The sequence below is a fragment of the Anopheles funestus genome, chromosome 3RL (genome assembly GCF_943734845.2).
Source record: "Anopheles funestus chromosome 3RL, idAnoFuneDA-416_04, whole genome shotgun sequence".
Classification (NCBI taxonomy): Eukaryota; Metazoa; Arthropoda; class Insecta; order Diptera; family Culicidae; genus Anopheles; species Anopheles funestus.
This window is the reverse complement of record NC_064599.1, coordinates 3,703,069-3,721,714: the sequence shown is the minus strand read 5'-3', so window position 1 is coordinate 3,721,714 and position 18,646 is coordinate 3,703,069. Positions and strand designations below refer to the sequence as shown.

The following is an 18,646-nucleotide window of genomic DNA, read 5'->3' as shown; positions in this document are numbered from 1 at the left end:
TCCTAAACGAACAAAAAAAATTAAAATACATATTGACTTTGATTTATTTTAATCAAACCAATAACTCTCATATGTACACATCCAATCAACTTACGCCCCAGTGGGCCACACCTAAACATACTGCCGCAATCGTGACAAATTGCGTATCTGCTTCATCACTTCATTCTGCACAAACGCTCGCTGCTCCATCCGAAAAGGACACGCTACATAAAAATTCATAATTTCTTCCACCAAAATCTCAAGCAAGCAAACCCTCCTCGGTCACGGTATTCAACCATCCAACGCTATTACGTTCCTGCATCATCCAACGATCCAGCGATGGCGAAAATTCTCCTTGTCAACAAAAGCGAAATATGCGATGGATGTGATTGTGTGTAGGGGAAATTATTGTAATATAAAGCAAAGCCAAAAAGAAAAAAACGAAAGATGAAGCAAGAAAAAACGCTTCACCGTGTAGCAAAAGGGAAAATCACAATTTACTACAATCACAATACACATTGTGCGGAACCGGTACTTCGAATTCAGTGACTCCAACGGGAAGAGATTGTACGAGAAGCCGTGTGTATGTGTGTGTGTGTGGGTATGTATACTTGTGTGATGAAATGAAAGCATCATGCATGCGGCCCGTACACAATCAAGAGTTTCTACTCTGCAAGGTTAAGGGTATTCATGGTTGCCTGCAAAGCACTCCAAAGCTCGGCTGTTTTCACGCTGAGCGTTTGGGTTTGCGTTGTTTTAATATTTGCGATGAATTTTTGATGTCTCATCATTTCTCAGACGGTGCCATTTTGAGTGGTGGAACGGGAAGCTGCTGATACTTCTCCGCACAATCATCACAAGCCCCCAACAACCCAAAAAAAAAACGTCCCAAACGATACCTTTGGTGGTTGCCGCATGGTGACTGAAAGCATCGGTGCCAATCGATTTCAATTCTCTGTTTTACCTTTCATCGAACAAAGGTGCTAGCGATTGGCTGCTGCTGCTGGTGGTGGTGAAGGAATATTTTAGGCGAAAATCTTCCTAATGAACTTTCGTCTCTCAGTCTTTCTGATCATCTGGCAGAAGACGTAAGTGATCGGTTTCGGTTTGTTTCACAAACACGTAACGAAACATAGCTCAAATCATCGCTGAATATCTAATCAAAAACCAAAGTCGAGTCAGACAAAGATGCTACTTGCGTGTGTGGCATATCGAAACAGTAACATCTGCCAATCACCATTTCACATCATGAACAACGCATGAAACGGGATGATAGTGTCAATGGTGGTGGTGTGTTTGGTGGCCATCTTAAAGATGCCAAACTCGCCGCGTCATCTTGAATCCTGTGAAGCATGAGAAGACGCTGATTCACCCTTCAAATCATTCGAGAGGTTTCTATACTTCACTTATGATTGATATCACACAAACACACACTCACTTTATAACCCTCCCATACAATGAAAGTCATCAATGTCATCGATAATCCTTTGCCACACTGTCCCAGTTTACTGTCGAAACGACAATACTGTTACTCATGCTGGATGGGCTTTTGGTTTTAAGTTCAATCGAGCCAGTGGTTTCCCTGCCAAAGTAGTAAAACTTTTCCGAAAGCTGTCGTTAAATTAAACGATTTATGACGCTGTGAACCTTCCGCGCGTGAGGGAAGTGATTTTTGGGACCCATGGAAGTTAACCCCAATCAACCCGGTTAACCGGGTATCGGGTCGGTAAGCTTTATGCCTGGTGGGAGTGATAAATTTATCTGGCATTAGTACAAATCACTACCGGGGAGTAGCACACCATCATAAGTGGGACTTGAGCTTGTTGATGAGTTGTGGGATGAGTTGATTTATGAGCTTTTGCTAGTTCCTGTTCCCGTTTCATTTGTAATTTAATTGTTGCAAATGAAACATTTAACTTTAAAATGCATTAGCCCACTGAAGCGTGTTTGTAATTTATTTAATTCATTCCCTATGCTGGCATTAATTTAAACTTTCGCGCACTACCGTGTCGTGTCATATCAACGCACCAACCAACGCAAAACAAAGCAAGCGAAAGGTGAAACATTCTTGACGAAATGTGCTCGCAACCTGTCGTAAAAGATCTCGTTGATATTATAGCCATCTTAAGTTTGTCCCGGCAGCACGGGGAAAAACTACACAGACAAGTGTGTTTCCCAGTTCCCCCCCTAAAATCTATTGCTGTGTCGACCCTCTTCGAACAGTTTTACGACCAGCTGGTAGCTACACTTTCACATTATGAGCAGAGAGCTACTTGCTACTTGGAGGGTAGTAGGTACACTCACGCTATCGCATTAAACTTCATGCCGGGTTATGGATTTAATGGTCGCGCTCTAGTCATCGTTGGTTGGTCTTACTGCCGTTGCTCTTCATAAATTTTCAGCTGACAGCTCTCCACCGTGAGCTGGTTCCACCCAACACGCGAATACCAGGTATCTCATCCATCTTGGGCATCCGTGTGTGCAGGCTTTCGTGAGTAACCGTCTGAAATCGCCTTGGGGGCTGATTCGAAGCACATCTTGTAACAGTTACTTTAATTAGATTTTTTTCTACTCTTTTGTAGAGATATATTTTTCTGAACAGTGAGAGTGTTGCTGCGTTTAAAATGAAAAAAGGATTTAAAAAGAAATACTAAAAAATCCCATATTTGCTACAAACTACTGGGCGTCTCCATCGCGTCTCAGCCACAGAATGGAGACGCCCGGTCTCTATCGATCGTAGTAGATTTTAAACGAAATTTTAAAGCACCAATCCAATGCACCATTTCCGTAACCTTCACACCAGCAGTGGCTCGTGCAAAGCGATAAATTTATTGGTTTCTTTCCGCACTAACACATCTCGCACCGCTTCCGAACAAATGACGACAAAAAAAATGGCATTGCAACAGTATCAAATTCATAACCCATTAGTACCCCCAAACCCACACGGTCCGTTTAGCCGCCAACACATCACAATAGAGTGTGCATTTATTGCGCTAAGTGTCAGCAGTACCGGACGGCTACACTTAGCATCAGCCGTCAGTACCGCCGCCAAACCCCAAACCATCCGGACGATGGATTTCTTGCGTTGGCATCTGCTTTACACATTTGCCCGGAGGGCAAAGTGAAGCAGAACCGCACAACGAAACTGGCCTTTGGCCGGCATACAAAACGGGAAACTTTCCACTCAATTAGAGCTACCAATAAAACTTATCATCTTCGCTTTATGATACGCTCATCTCATGGAGTATTTGCTTTGTGCTCTTAACGTTTCGTTTCCGGGCATCAGCTTCCCTAATCGTCAATAGAGAGAAACTTTTGCTTTTGGAGCAGTTTTTAAAAAGCCTTTTTACCATTTTTTGTGTGCCTTTTTTTGTTCCCGTTTGTTCATTGATTCTTTGTATTTCTAACAAAGTGTACGGTTGTGTATAAAGTTGTTCGTTTTTCTTAGTACTTCCTACCATTTTTCCCCCCGGACACAGGCAGCAGATAAGCGGCAAATATTTTTTTTCCGTTCTTCTTTTTTTTTTCTTCTGTCGTACGCCAATAGAAAACTGCCACAACTCCTTGCGGCTGTAGTGCAATACAACGTCGGACACGAAATACGGGCACGGTTTAGTGGCACAATTTAGCGCTCCAATAAATTCTCACAACTGTTCGCTCCCACTGTTTTTGGGGGTTCGATCGTACACACGGATAACGACGAGATATCAACCATGATTGCGTGTGTGTATGTGTGTTTGCATGTATGTGTACAAATAAAAAAAACAAAACACCAATATCCCAAAAGCAAACGGTTCGGAAGCAGATCGTATTGGGTACAGGATGGAAGAAATCCTTCTCAATTCAGGAGGAAAAATCGTTGTGTGAAAAATCTGCCCTTAAAACCCGGCGCCATTTTGCATCATCACCGTCAACTGAAGCTCACTTTTTTGGGGCCACTTACAACCGAGCGGGGTCGGATCGGAACGCATCGGTACGTGTGACGATGTTGCGCATTTTGTCCATTTCCTCGTTTCCAAATCTCTAAATGCACCGTGCACCGTACGGAGGCACGTCGGTTTAAATCCATCCCCGATAGCGTACGATACGATTCACGATTCACGTCCTATCAGTTGTGTAAATACAGTGTCTGATGGTAGCGAAACTATGTTTTCTTTTCACTCTTCCACTTTTCGACACACACACACACACACACACACTTTCCCTTCCCCCTGCAAATGGACAACCTTCCGGATGAAGTTGCACAAAGTGGGTTAAATGTAAAATTTATTCTATTGACAGCCAGGCACAACTACTTAATGGCACTGTTATGTTGTCGAACGATCGGCACATTTGCTTGCTTCGCTCTTCGACATCTCGTTACACCGTTTCCCCCCTTTTATCTGCCTGCTCTCTTAGACCCTTACTCCCGCACGTCCCTTCTAAGCGATCGAGGCGTAGAAAAATGCATCACGACCTAGATGCAGAATCGTATTTTACGTCTGATGAGAAAGATTTGATGATATCAATTTACAGTGATCTACAGGAAAATGATTTACGAATCGATTAATTTACGATGCGTATTTGATGATATATTTTTAACAAGTTTTTCGCAGGAGAGTTGGTTAGAGAACAATATTCTAGACAGCTTACCCAATGGTTTGTTTATAAAAAACTAAAAAAAATTGTCGAATAAAATAATTCACTTTAATTCATTTGACACTAGAACTACCAAGCGTTTTAAGCGCTTTTCGTTCGTGGGAATTTTTTTAACAATTTCGGAAAGTTGGAGTTTAATTTTATTGTTTTTTGCAGATGTAAAATTCATGGTTGAACTACCATAGAATTGCTTAACCACAAAAAATATTGTGATGAAAATGAAGCGTTCCAGTCAAAATGACTGGTCGGGTAGTTCTAGTGTCAAACACTTTTAATACACAATGAATTTTAGATTTTTTTTGCTTTAAAAAGTTACCCAAACTTTTCCTAATTTTCTAACCTTTTTCGTGACTCATTCATTTTCATAAAATCTTTAGTTGATTGGAAAAATCGCAAATAGTTTGACCTGAATTGCACTTATGATTTTATTTCATTATTATTTCATTGTTTGTAACATTAATTCTCGTAACATTATGTGTGCACCGTACTGTGGTTGCTGTGCATTTTCCCCGCTTATATATCAAGCAGCGTGCACAAAACAACAAATGGGTTTGGATTTATTTTGGGTTGCATCTAACACACATAATGTGCATCATGTTATACTGCCCGTTCATCCCTTCATCGTGATGAAATCGGACAAACGACCCGATTTTTGCCTCTCGATCGTTATGAAAAGCATCATTTAACCACCTTACACTTTGATTCACTTGTTTCCACGCGTTGTTTCTCGCGTATAAAACGCTTCAGCAGCACAATTCACCACACGGGCAATAGGGCATGAACCATCATGGTGATGAAGAGGGAGACACGGGCGGTAGAAACAATCGCTCGCAAACCGGGAACGGTAAATGTGCGAAAATACATTTTTATTACCATAATAAAATTGAACTGACGGTGGCCAAACAACGGTAGCCCCTGTTACCGTTCGCTGGTAGCGGATGGTTACACTCCTCGGGACGATACATGATGCGGTGGCATTGGCACGAGCAAACTTGCAGGATCAAACTGTCCGTTTGGTTTCATATTTTTGCCACCATCCACACCACAAATCTCGTGTCCATGGGTGGGTTGGGTGTTTCACTGAAAAGAAAAAAATACACTAAAACACCATCGAATTTGAGTCCTCCCTGCTTTTTCGGGTAAATGCACACACAGCATCGAAGTGAAGGATTATCTTGTTTTTGTATCAAGTTCGTCCGGGGCGTGTTTTTTTCCCCCGACTCTGTGCACACGATAAAAATGATGCTGATGATGGAAGGCTCACTATATGCGAGTAAATATAGCTTCGTACGAAGTGAAGGGAAAACATGTAACAACCTTACGCATGGGATGAGGAGTTTTGATGTGCTGCTGGTACAGTTCTCTCTGACACTGGTCGAGCGCTTCATGTCGATACAATTTTTCCTTCCTTCGTTTTTCTTCTGCCAACACTACACCGTACACAAAACAAGCATATTCATGGTACAACAAACAGTACCGAAGCCAAAGGGCGTATGCCGAAATAAATATCCAAGATCAAAAAAATCCATAAAGACCACCCGGTACCCGGTGGGATCGCTGCCAAACAACTGGTCAATGATTACACTTTCTCTTTCGCGTTGGTGCCCGACCAAAAGCGATCCAAAGATCAAGTGGAAATGCGTCCGAAAGCGTGCTAAGCTATTGTAAGATTACTAGTATATTGTGCTTGAAATGGTATCCAATTCCGGCTAAGAGTTTATGAACGATTGCGAATACTTGGCGTTCGGCCTGCATTTATCACACTGCCACTCGAGTCAAACTTTGAGAATTGTTCTACACCAGTTCTGTCGGCCTTTTCGAACTGGACGAAACAATATCCGGACATGCTAAATTGAAACCAAACCCGGAAGGAAGGTTTTGCGGTTCAAAAGTTCCACTCTGACAAATCATTGTCCACCGACCGACTGTATTGGAATGATGTACTAATGGGTAAAGTTTACTCGGCTGTTGGTTTTGAAGTGATGATTAACTGTAGCGAGTTTGTTGAGGATAGATCGAAGGGCTGTTCGACAACTAGTGGACGAAATTGCTCAAAGATAACGTTTTTTGCGTTTTTAATAAAGTTAACGTTTTTAACAAGTTAAACAACGCCGATATCATGAAAATGGCGATTTAATAGGAAAGGTTAGAGTTTCTTTAAAAACTAGTGTCGAGTTTATTGAATCTTTTGAAAAGAGTCATTCATGTGAATCTTTTGAAAAGAGTCATTCATATGAATCTTCAGTGAAGAGTCATTCAAATCATGAGTCGACTCAAAAAAAATTCATCAATTTTCATAATCAATGGGAATTCATGAATCTTCAGAATAGAGATTTAGAGTCAGTCAGTTCAGTTCAAAGATTCGTTCAGATTCATTGAATCTGAATCAGAATCCGAATCAGATTCACCCAACACTATTAGAAACTCAATTTAGCTCTCAAAATGTGTTATGTTTGAATACTACTATTGCTATAATTTTGCTATAATTTTGCATTAATAAAAATTTAGAGCATTAAAGATAATAATTTCCACGGCCATATAACAACAATTAAAATAAGCAGTAATAAATAGGTAAATAACTTCCAAAATAACAAAGATATTCGATTAAAAACTTCGATTCTTTTATCGACAACGATACCGGTTTGCTTTCTTGTTCTTTCTTTGCTCTCTAAAAGGCATACTTTTTAATTGCACCGTACGCTTACCGGCCTGTTCGAAAGGCTTAAAATACTTTTTTTAATTTTAATTACACTGCGCTACGCTTTCTTCAAGTGTTGCAGTAATGGGCGCAATCTTGATTTTATGATTCATTTAGATGGAAAGTGGTACCCACCACCACCACCACCACCATCAATGTGCCAGTGAGGGTAAGTCCCCCGGGTACGTGGTTAATATCTTAATGCCGCTGATTGCATCCAGTCACCGCAAAACGACTGCCTGCATGCGTGCGTTTATTAATAGAGCATCCGTACGCGTACCAAAAAAAACCGATCGTGTGGATCGTGTATCTCGTGCAGGTGTGATTGTGTGCCACAATTTATGGACGAAAGTCACTGCGACTTTCCATTTCACCCGCATATAGACGAGGGAGGCGAAGAAACTGTGTGTAAATTTAAAGTCACCGTTGTGCGTGATGGAGTTTCTTCGAAGTTGTACTCCAAACGTTGGCAAATGGAGCAAAAATAGGAAGAGGCCTAATGGGGAAAGGAACGAAAAGGAAAGCGTAAGATACGTACAATACAAAGCGATCATGTTTCAACGGTTCGATGCTGAACGAAAGCAAAAGATGGAACGGATTTTAACGAGTACGAGAAACAAGAGCGTAAATAAAGTAAATATCGCATACAGATTACCTCCTGGGTGGGACGACTGTTTTCCACCGTGAAGCATTTTATTTACAAAACATCTGATTATCAATTTCTACTCTTGATGCTACTACGCTGCGGACGGGGATGAAGATACCAGTGATGTCTTCTTTTGATCTGCTTTAAATCGCACAGAGTGTGTAAGCCCTTTCCCATTTGTGTCTATGAAGCGATTTGTGTGATACTTTTCAAGCGACTGAAGGATTATTATTCACAGGAATGCTGTTTTAATTATTTTGTCCTAAGTAAATGCTTTCATTTTAAACCAACTTTCATCCTTCATAAGAAAGGAAAGATATTCTTTAAAGAGATATCAAGGTTCATGGAAGATTGCTATAAATAATGTATTCTTAAAGTAGACGGCGTATATATTTTATAGCAATCTGTATGAGTAAGATCTATAACTTTTACAAGAAAATGAAAAATAAAGAAAACGAAGCAAAAGTACAAAACAATTGTTGTTCTTTTTTAAACTGATAAAATAAATTCACAATTATGGGTTAAACTTATGCACATTCAATTACATTTTGATTACCGTAAAAATAAAATAAGAAAAATATTGATTTGAAAATAAAATAATAAAACACGGTGGATAACTAATTAATGGAAGAAAATGAATCAACAAATTTATATTTTTTTTGTAATTTTAATTATTCCTTCTATCACAAACCTCAATTATTCGATCTACTACACACTATTTGATATTCTACTACTTCTTAGTTCCATTTTAACTATCTATGAGATCGGTGTATTACGAAGCTACAATATTTAGCTTAAAAGCACCTGTGTTTAGTCTTGTTATGCTCATGTTTACAAACAAAAAACTTTACATTTAATTTTAATTTCACCCTGTCTCCTTTATGCTACAGTTCAATTATTATTTCTACAACACAAAATGTCCATTTTCTACTGCCCAATGCTCCATCCATCCATCTGTACCAGCAGGAAAGGTAAACCTTTTATGAGAACTTTCGCAATATCGTTGCACAAAAGAACTCAAACCTCCCCCCGGTATGGCTTGGAGGGTACACATAGTAATCCTACACAGCCCGAGCTTTACGGACATTTGTTGGCTTTATTAAAGAATGTCCTTTCATTCGCTACAATACTCGAACCGGCAAAACCGATTCAGTACAAGCGAACTAGCTAGTCAACGTGGCCTAGTGGCTTTTGTTCGGTGTTGTTGTCGGAGAAGCGAAACAGTCTTTGCCGTTGTGTCTGTTTGGAGCCTTTTGGCGCATCAACAGGAAAGCTGAAGAAGCGCACTAAAAATTCCCTTCAGCGTGAGTGGATTGTACGGCGAAAAATAGCCGTCTATGACAACGAGTCAAAGAACGACGGTTGTAATTAATTAACACTACGTACACTTTATTAGCCGCTCTGAACACCGTGCAGTCCCCATCCAGCGGGAGGTCATTACACGAGAAAGTAGCTAAAAGGAGAAGAAAATGTCCCTGCAGTAAGATGCAGAAACCACAGCCCAAGTCCTTGGCAGTATTTGAACTGTATTGTTTCTTACAATCGTTCACCAGAACAAAGCAGTTTCCCTTCCCAGTTGCAATTTTCCATTTTCTCAAACCTGTTTACATTTCCCGTTGATGTATACTGGTAAGGGACAGTTGCACAAATACCCAAGAAGTTATATAGATGGAAGTAACGATAGAAAAAAAGTGAATCTTCTACTGAAACTCCTCCTAAAGCATCCATTATCCTACAGTGACCCCATCACACGGACCCAAGGAATTGTGGTTGAAGCTAAATTTAATGCCCAACAACCCTTCAGCAAACCTGAATCGATTGTTTGGCGATACAGTTTAATTAAAAAACTGCTTCACTGTCCATCCTTCTAGTAAGGTTCGATCCATTTTTTCCTCTTTTTTTTCATTGTTGTCCCAGTTCTGTCTCCTTTTGAGTGAATTTTCATCATATCCCAGGAACGGCAGGTGTCATCTCTCCGCTTCACCCTTTGCCACCTTTGCTGCTTGAAGGGTACTCCGATCTGAACAGCGTTCCCACTAATGAAGGTATTTTGGGGGTGACCTTTTTTCTATTTTTTTTTTGTGGTGTAGTTTTTCTTTCCTTTTTTTCAAACGTTTCCCATTCCCAGTTCAATATGCAATCAATAAGTCTTATCGGGTGGCTATCGGTAGCCAGTAGTCGAGTTGTTCGAGTGGTTATAAACACGATGAAAAAGGGTGAGAAAAAAGGGGACTGAGCTGGGAAGGGAACCAATAATAAATAACAACGGACATCAATATAAGAAACAGGACAAAACAACACTTACATACAGCGGATTCCATACTGCCCGGTTTGGGTGTCAATTTTTCTTCCTGCAGTTCTGGAACTGGATGGAACAAACTGACCCATGCATGCATGGGGTGTGGCAAGAGGCATGAAAGTACTTTTTTTAATTAATTAACTTGTACGGAAGTGTTGCAAGAATTCTTCACTTTGTTGCCCACTGGTTTGGGAAGCAATTGATCTTCCCGGAAACCTGCTTCAGCTCGCTGCTTCTCTTCATCCGGCGTTGGTTCCGTTCCGGTACGGGCAAGTAGAATAGTGGTGATAAGTTTTCCACACTTTCGTCCACACTACATTCTAAAGCTTTCCGAATAATGGTGAGAAAAACGGACCAGCGGCATACGGCTTCCTGTGGCTCATGGTTGCTTGGTATGTTTTCATTTTCACTTCCAAGCACAACACTCGTTTCACAGTTTCACTCCAACAAGTACGGGCCTTTATACTGACGTATGGTTACACCCACATACACCCACACACCCCCGTACTCTTCAAATCACTTCAAATGGTCGCTCGCGTCTAGAAAGGCTCCACAACGTATTTGCATACATTTGTACACACTCGCTCGTTCGCACACGTTTCACCTTACGCGAACCACATCGGAAACGCCTGTTGAAGGCTCGAGTGCGTGAAGCATTGAATTCATTTCCACAGCAAAAATATAAACCAGCTCCGGTTTGGAACTTTGTGTATTTTTTTTTTATTGAACCTGACACTGATGGGACGTGCTGGTGTAAGTTCCCGCACCCAACAATCACACACAAACACACCCGCGGACCCACAAATCCCTCCGAACCGTTGGTCGTAAAAAAAATCTCACCAAAAAAACTTAACCAGCTATACGCACCAGCCTTGCTATCGACGATACGTTGGCCCTTAAGCGAAAGCAAAATACAACACTGCAACACGAACACACGGAGTTCATGCGCACGGTGAAAAAGCGGAACACCCTTCAGATAGGAAGCGCGACCAAACCTGAACTGAACCGTTCGATGCTGCGAAATGTGTGTTTTATCCATCGCGAGCATACCGAACGAACGACCGACCGATGCGACCGAACGAACGAACGATCGAGCGGGTCCCGAACAATGATGATGATGATGATGTTGGAGGAGGATTAACGCAAGACCGTGGAAATGCGGGTGAGGAAGCGTTAAAGCCTACATAAAAACAACATTAAACTATAGTGAACCAGTGAAGCAGCTCTCGTTGCTCGCAGTTTTTGGCGATGAATTTTGCACACAACCATGCTGAACGCTTTTTTATTTTGGAGGGGGAGACATGTAGGAAAGATAGTTTTATTGTTAATACAAATTATTTTAGTTTTTACTTTAATGATGAAACAGTACATAACGTTATTTGAAGTAAATATTTTTTTTCTTTTGTATTTTTAAAACTTTAATAGTTCAATTGATTTCTTGCTTAATTGAAAACACTTATTTTACATTGTATTAATTGACACTTTCATCTTATTTTTATTATTTAATTACCTCTTTGAATTGGTTTAATCAACATGTTGAAAAGCATAAACATAGTGTGTTTAATAGGTCGGTGTTTATGCTTTTAGAACATACATTTGAAAGAATTAATGTATTATGAATTTACTAACATTTTATAAGCAAGAAAAAAATATTAGTAAGGTACAAAACTTCAATTATGGACAAATAAATAATTTATATTTTTACTAGTTTACCTTTCTATTATCCTTCAACTGGGACGATGGAGGCGCCTGGTCTTTTATAAAATTCTTTTCAATAGTCACAAAATAATTAGTATAGTAGCTGCTCCATTACATAACTTGTTTAATATGTGTAATAACGCTGTAACAATTTCAATTTTACCATTGTATCAACACTGAAACTACTTACATTCGATGCAAATACATGCACAATGTATGATCTGTTCCCCCAAAAAGCACACAACCATCATTCTCACCACCATCTTACTCGCTTCTCACGCACTCGAATCTCACGCTCACGTGAGAATATCTAACAGCTGTCGAAACGGCACAACTCTCTCTCCGAACTTTTGATTATGTTATTAAATATTTATCATTTCGCAACACTCTGCTTGTGTGTATGGTGTTGCAACTCTCTTTACCATCGAACGATTGCTCTCCATTTCCAGCATTCGCACTGTAAACCGGTGAACCGGTTCGTTACTGAATGTTCATTTTACCGATTCACAGCATAATACCTCACCACTTGGTAAAGGAACAGTTGTTCGCAGTTTGCTTTTTGTTGTTAATTTCGTTTTGTTGCCGAATATCAGATCATTTGTCATACTTTTAAGACACAGCCCAACACACACAGGGGCGCGCGTAAATTTGCTCGCATGTAAATATTACACATCAGCTAAAAGTTGCCGCGGTTCAGTGACATGATGCGATGAGGGACGATGACGACGGTGGACGGTTAGATAAATTATGGACCAACTAATTGACCGAAGCGAAACACATGCTTCACTGAAAGCGACATTTTTCTTCTAATTGCTCAACCAACCACAACTTCTTGGTGTTTAGTGGTTTACCATCGGGAAAAGAACTTTAAACAAATAAGGTTTAATACCACGCCACCCGGGTTTTTTTGCTGACTACGTTAGCAGCATCAAATCATGCGTAAAAGATTTACTTTAAGACGATTCGCAAAACAAACAATATTCGCTCACAAAACCACATCACCACCACTGTCTAACGAGTTGTCTGGAAGTTATTGAAGCAGCAAAGCAAATCAATTATTCCTCGAAACTTTGTGCATTATTGAGCACCGGATAAGTCGGGCTTCAAAAGCCGGCCGCTCGCTCTCTTGAATGAATGAATCCGTAATTAGATCCGTAGCGGAAGTGGGCTCAAAACAGTTTCATCAAATTACAACACATCGAGTGGAGTTTGATATGAATTTTGTACAGTAAACAATGATGTTAGCTCACGGAACGATAAACCGAAATAAATATTGGCTAAAGGTCGCTTGTATTTAGCAAAATCTGTAGCTCCATTATATACATGTTTATATAAGTAAATAACTCTATGTAATTCCAATTATACAGTACCTTAAAATTATCTATTGTTATTTATCAAAACCACAATATTTTTAAGAGTCTTTAATACATTCTACTCGCCAGTTTTGAATACGCAGTTTGCATTCTAATAACTGACCCAATCGCACACCAATCAATTACAAATTAATTACGGTTTCATCAAGGTATGTGAGTCTCAACACCCAAAGTGCACAACAAGAGCATAAATTAACCAAACATTAATCACCTCAACTACTACCACGCTCGGGCCGCGAACCGATCCGCGGTATGACAAAGTTATCGATCGTACCGTTGCATCGTTTTGTCACCTCCAAAAATTTGCCCATACGCTCCAACTCCGGAAGGGTGGTCATTTTCAGTTCCTTTCCTATCGATAGTACCGTGTAGTTCGTTGGCTTCCCATCACTACCCGGTACCGATCGCATCGGTTCCCAACGGCAGGGAACATTCGTCCCATCGCACGATGGCGTCGGGTTGGAATGTTTCGCAAAGTTGGTCCACATACGTACCATAAGCTGGCGCATTTGATAAGCCGGATCGGATGGTGAAATCTCCGTGCGCAACAAGGGCGAACTGAACAGATAGTACACCTCATCGATATGGCATGCTCCCGGCAGGTGTTGGAACTTTAGCAACTCCTTGCCTTTGTTCAGCGAACCTTCGTACGCGAAACGGTACGAATAGAGTGGAGTCTTCGGTTGATGTTCGCACCACAGCTTACACAGCACATAGTAACCTACCACAAACCGATCGCTTAGCAGCTCCACTAGCTGGTTCAGATTCGTCCGACTAATTGCCATCTCGCCAAAGTAATGCTTTTTCAACTCCTCACCAAGAGCGCGTGCGGCCGGACTAAAGTAATCGACATCGAACGATCGACAGATAAACTTCTCCGGCCGTTTGTTGTAGACCGGTAGATTTTTGATCATATCCACCAGCTCCATCATACCTTCCTTGTCATTATATCCACACAGTACCGGCACTTGCAACCGATCCACTTCCCGCAGATACTCCATCGGTGTTTTCAGCAGCACCGGATCAATCGACTGTTCACGCTCGATAACGGCCGTAAAAGGAAACTGAAAGATCGGTTCATGTTCTCGCTCCCGGGCAGATAGTACGAGAAACTGTGCCTCGTACAGTCGCCGCGCAGGAACATCCCGTAACGTACTGAGCACACCATCATCCGATGTGCCTTCGTAGCCGAACACGCGTGCCAACGAACGGGCCCGCTCTTCCGGTTCCGTTTGATAGATTAAATCCGCAAATATGGTAGCACTTTGTGCGATGGCCTTGTGGAAGTACTGCCGCGAACGGTCGGAAAAACAATGCATCAGGACGTTACTACCACCCGAGCTGGCGCCGAAGATCGTTACGTTGTTCGGATCACCACCGAACGTTTTTACGTTCTGTTGAATCCACTGAAGAGCCAGCCGCTGCCGGGTATGAGACAAAAAGTAATCAATTTAATAAAAGTTGGAGCAATGTTACATACATCATACCTGATCCTTGAGGCCAGCATTTCCCTCAATACCTGCCTGAGGTAGACAAAGAAACCCAAGCACACCGAGTCGATAGTTTACTGTGGCCACCACGGTACCCTCCTGTACGAGATAGTCCGGCAAGTACAGACCACTATCTCCATTGCCACCGGTCATTCCACCACCGTGCAAGAACACCATCACCGGTAACAGCGGCGCCGTACCATTTCCCTCTCTTCCAATAGCCGGTGTATACACGTTCAGAAACAGTCCATCCTCGGAACCGGTGATCTCACGCGTGATCACATCCCGACCCAAACAGCTGCTGCGTTCCCGGCTACAGTCCAGATAGGAAACCGAATATCGCTCGATCGGCACCGGAGAGGCAAAGCGTAGCTTCCCCACTGGAGGTTTTGCGTATGGAATGCCCTTAAAGCAATAGTAGGGTTTCCCATTCGGTAGACGATCCTTGGTGCCGTAGATCGACCCTTGCATCACCTTCACCATTATGCGAGCGGATGGCTGTAATGTGCGCGTTACAATAACATTAAGCATTGTACATTAAACATTGCTACAAACACGCACTTACATCGTATGCTTGTACGGTCGATCCTCGCCCTGTACCACCATCGGACATTGCCGAGTACGATTTGCGCACATTTCGCATCACCATGTTTAAGCGATCACTCTAAACTGGAGCGATCGAGCGACGTGTGAATAGGTTTTATAAATAGCTAATCCAAAAATCAATTAAAACAAACTAACTCAGACCCGTCGTGGACGAGACCACGATTAGCGGTGTCGATGGCAGCAAGTGATTAGTTTGCGATGCAACTGCATATATCATTAGCATACGATTATTTTACGCTATAGGCGCTCCAAGTTAGCGACTTGATTGCGTCTGTCGAACATTGAAGAACTGGCCAATGTCATCACCCTCTGTGGCGATTGTGGCGAAGGTGATTTTACGAAGCCGCCGATGACTACATCGATTGCCTAACTTAACCCGCTTTTGAAACACCCGATGACGCAGGGCTTCAACGCTTCATGAATCGATTTAATACCTCTTCTACCCTTCAAGAATAACCATTTGCGGGCGTGAAGGCTAATCAAGGCGCACTAGGTAAGATGTCCATAGGGAACGTAACGAAAACGAAAAAAAAAAGATGAAAACATCATTAACTCTTATCTCTGGTTTTGTTTCGCCACCTGCAATGTCTGCTATTTCGGATATTGTTCGCACCATACACAATCCGGTCGGAATGTTATCTTACATCCCCCAACACACGCACACACGCACACGCACGCCATGTACATGTGTTAGCTACGTGAGGAGTTATGCATTTCTAAGCTTAAAGAATGGCGATATGGTGCTAATCCACACACACAAAAAAACAACAAAACCACACCCAACCGATCACGACCTGTTACGGGCTCACTGTAGTAAGTTGGGATTAAAACGTTCGGCAAGCGATTTCCAAAACTGTATCCTATCCTGCAGAGGATTCTCCACCACGTCTATCTGATCGTTCAGATCCACGGCACGCAGCACAAATGGTTCACCGGCAGCAGTCGGCGGTAATGGTTCCCACCGGAATCCAACATCATCACCGTCCGGTGTGGGACATCCGAACTTGGCAAAGTTTGTCCACAAGCGGCACAGTAGCGTCCGGGCAAGATCGGGACCCGAACCAGGTTCCACGTGGGCAGTAAATTCGCTTCCACTAAACAGATACGACAACTCATCTCCATGGGCAGCACCCGGTGTTCCATCCGGTACATTCATATGCTTGCGCAGTTGATTCAGCTCATTTTCGTAAGAAAAGCGATAGAAGTATAACGGAGCTCTACAAGGAGAAAAAAACGAAACATTAATCAAGATGATCTTCGTAACTCTGTAAACCCAACATACTCCTGCTGATATCTCGAATGCAACTCAGCGGTTACAAACACCGGGAAGTAAAATCCAACATCCGCTACAAGATCCAAAAGCCGGGGAAACTCATCCCGCTCGATCGGTTTGTCCTGGAAATAAAACTGACGAACCTCCTCCACCACGGCGGTCTTAAAGTCTTGCGGTATACCGAGATCCAGCGGTAACGTCATCGCTAAGTTGCCCGCCACCTCATCAAACAGGTGTTGCAGTAATCCATAAAACACCAAACCCTCCGCACTGTTCACACCGTGTATCAACGGTATGGAGGTAATGTTCGGTTGCTTCAGCAGTTCCTCACCACGCTGCAGAATAAATGCATCTTCCGAGCTAGCATCTTCGATCGTGGGAATAAAGGGAGAAAAGAAATAGACGCATTTCGCCGTCTCGTTGAAGGCTTTCGGGGAATTCGATACTAAATCTTCGACCGAAGCGTTCACCAGTGTTTCTAAGGGATAAACAAACAACTTATTGGTAATCTGCATTAATTATTACTTGGAGAGGTGTTTTCCCCAATTTATACTAACCCAAAACGCCGGCATCATCGTCTCCTTCATAACCCAACACAGCTGCCAACTTGCGCGCCTTATCCTCCGGCGAATACTGAATACCCCACGGACAAAGGACCGATCCCGACTGACAGATGGCTTTGTGGAAGTACTGCCGAGACTTCGTGTTCAAGTAATGCCAATTAACCGATGCACCACCAGCACTTTCACCAAACAGTGTCACGTTCGATGGATCACCGCCGAACTGCGCAATGTTGTCGTGCACCCAGCGCAATGCTAGCTGCTGATCCTTTAAGCCCTGATTACCATGAATCCCCATCGACGGTAGGGCGAGAAACCCAAGCGCACCAAGCCGATAATTCATCGTCACCAAGATAACACCGTGCTGGAGCAAAAATTCCGGACCGAAAAAGTCGCTATTGCCACTGCCCGTATAATAGCCGCCACCGTGAATCCAAACCATGACCGGTTTCAGCATGCCAAGCGTTTCGCTCGGCGAACTCGTCGTGTACACATTCAGATACAGACAATCTTCAACTCCGACCGTTCCCGGTGGCAGAGGCATAACGGTCAGACATGTTCCACGCTCAACGCCACACTGGAGCGGTTGTTCGGCAAACTTTTCCAACGGAACTGGTGACTTGAAACGTAACTCCCCTACAGGAGGTTGCGCGTACGGAATACCCTGGTAGGAGAAGTACTCCGACCCATTCGGAAGTGCCTTTCGTCGGCCAACAATTTTCCCCGGCACTAGCTCAATCTCAACCTCGTCAGCAAACACTAGCGGATCTCCATTGCCTACACTTTCCGGCTCAACCACGATCGGAAGATCTTCCGCTGGAGGCTGTAAAATGCAAACGATCACTTTATTACATAATTTTGTTACCTCGTTGTTTTCTGTCCCAACAATTTGCACCAGTATATAGCGGCAGCTTACCTGATAAGCCGTTGCCGGTGGCAAATGGTTCGGATCCACTACCGGTGGTAGTGGATTCTTCTGCACAACCGTCGGTGGAACGTACAGCTTGCGGATAACCATCGTGTGTGGAAGTTTGCTGGGCACTGAACAAACCAACGCACCAACCCGAAAAACGCACCACGGTTTAGATGATTAAAGTTTAACGGTTTGCTATCACCAAGGCAAGAGATAAGATTGGTGGTGCAGCTATTTCTAGTTAAACAAAGCAAACACAACGCTTCCCCACACCGCTTTGAAGATGTCCGCCGAGGAAAGAAGATGCATACAGGTGTCCCTAGAGCTTGTTAACGGCATTTACGACAATGTTCATACGCAAAAAGGCGTAAAATAATGCGTACGAGAACGGCAAACATTTGGTTTGTGCATTGATAAATGGGATGTCTAAAAATACAATTTTCGGTATATTTAATTTAAATAATTCATCTTCT

The 18,646-nt window shown here is 42.5% G+C and overlaps 2 protein-coding genes across 8 annotated transcripts in view; both read right to left on the bottom strand.

Moving 5' to 3' along the window:
- LOC125772142 (uncharacterized) overlaps positions 1–11,564 on the bottom strand; it is a 103,756-nt gene extending 92,192 nt beyond the window's left edge. For 3 of the 7 annotated variants that reach the window (XM_049443566.1, XM_049443569.1, XM_049443570.1), the window contains exon 1: positions 11,128–11,563. The gene's annotated coding sequence lies outside the window, so the exon portion shown is untranslated. Of the gene's footprint in view, positions 1–10,266; positions 11,075–11,100 lie in introns of those variants that run through there. The other 4 variants (XM_049443571.1, XM_049443573.1, XM_049443567.1 and 1 more) reach the window with 3 other exon arrangements.
- Positions 11,565–12,043: 479 nt separating this feature from the next.
- On the bottom strand, positions 12,044–18,578 carry LOC125772105 (uncharacterized). Its single transcript, XM_049443465.1, has 7 exons — positions 18,177–18,578; positions 17,258–18,083; positions 16,710–17,178; positions 16,236–16,644; positions 15,387–15,485; positions 14,819–15,319; positions 12,044–14,752 (listed from the first exon to the last, which is right to left on the bottom strand). Exons 1-7 carry the CDS (start codon positions 18,276–18,278, stop codon positions 13,544–13,546), a joined length of 3,615 nt encoding a protein of 1,204 aa, XP_049299422.1. The 5' UTR covers positions 18,279–18,578; the 3' UTR covers positions 12,044–13,543.
- Between the last annotated feature and the right edge of the window lie 68 nt (positions 18,579–18,646).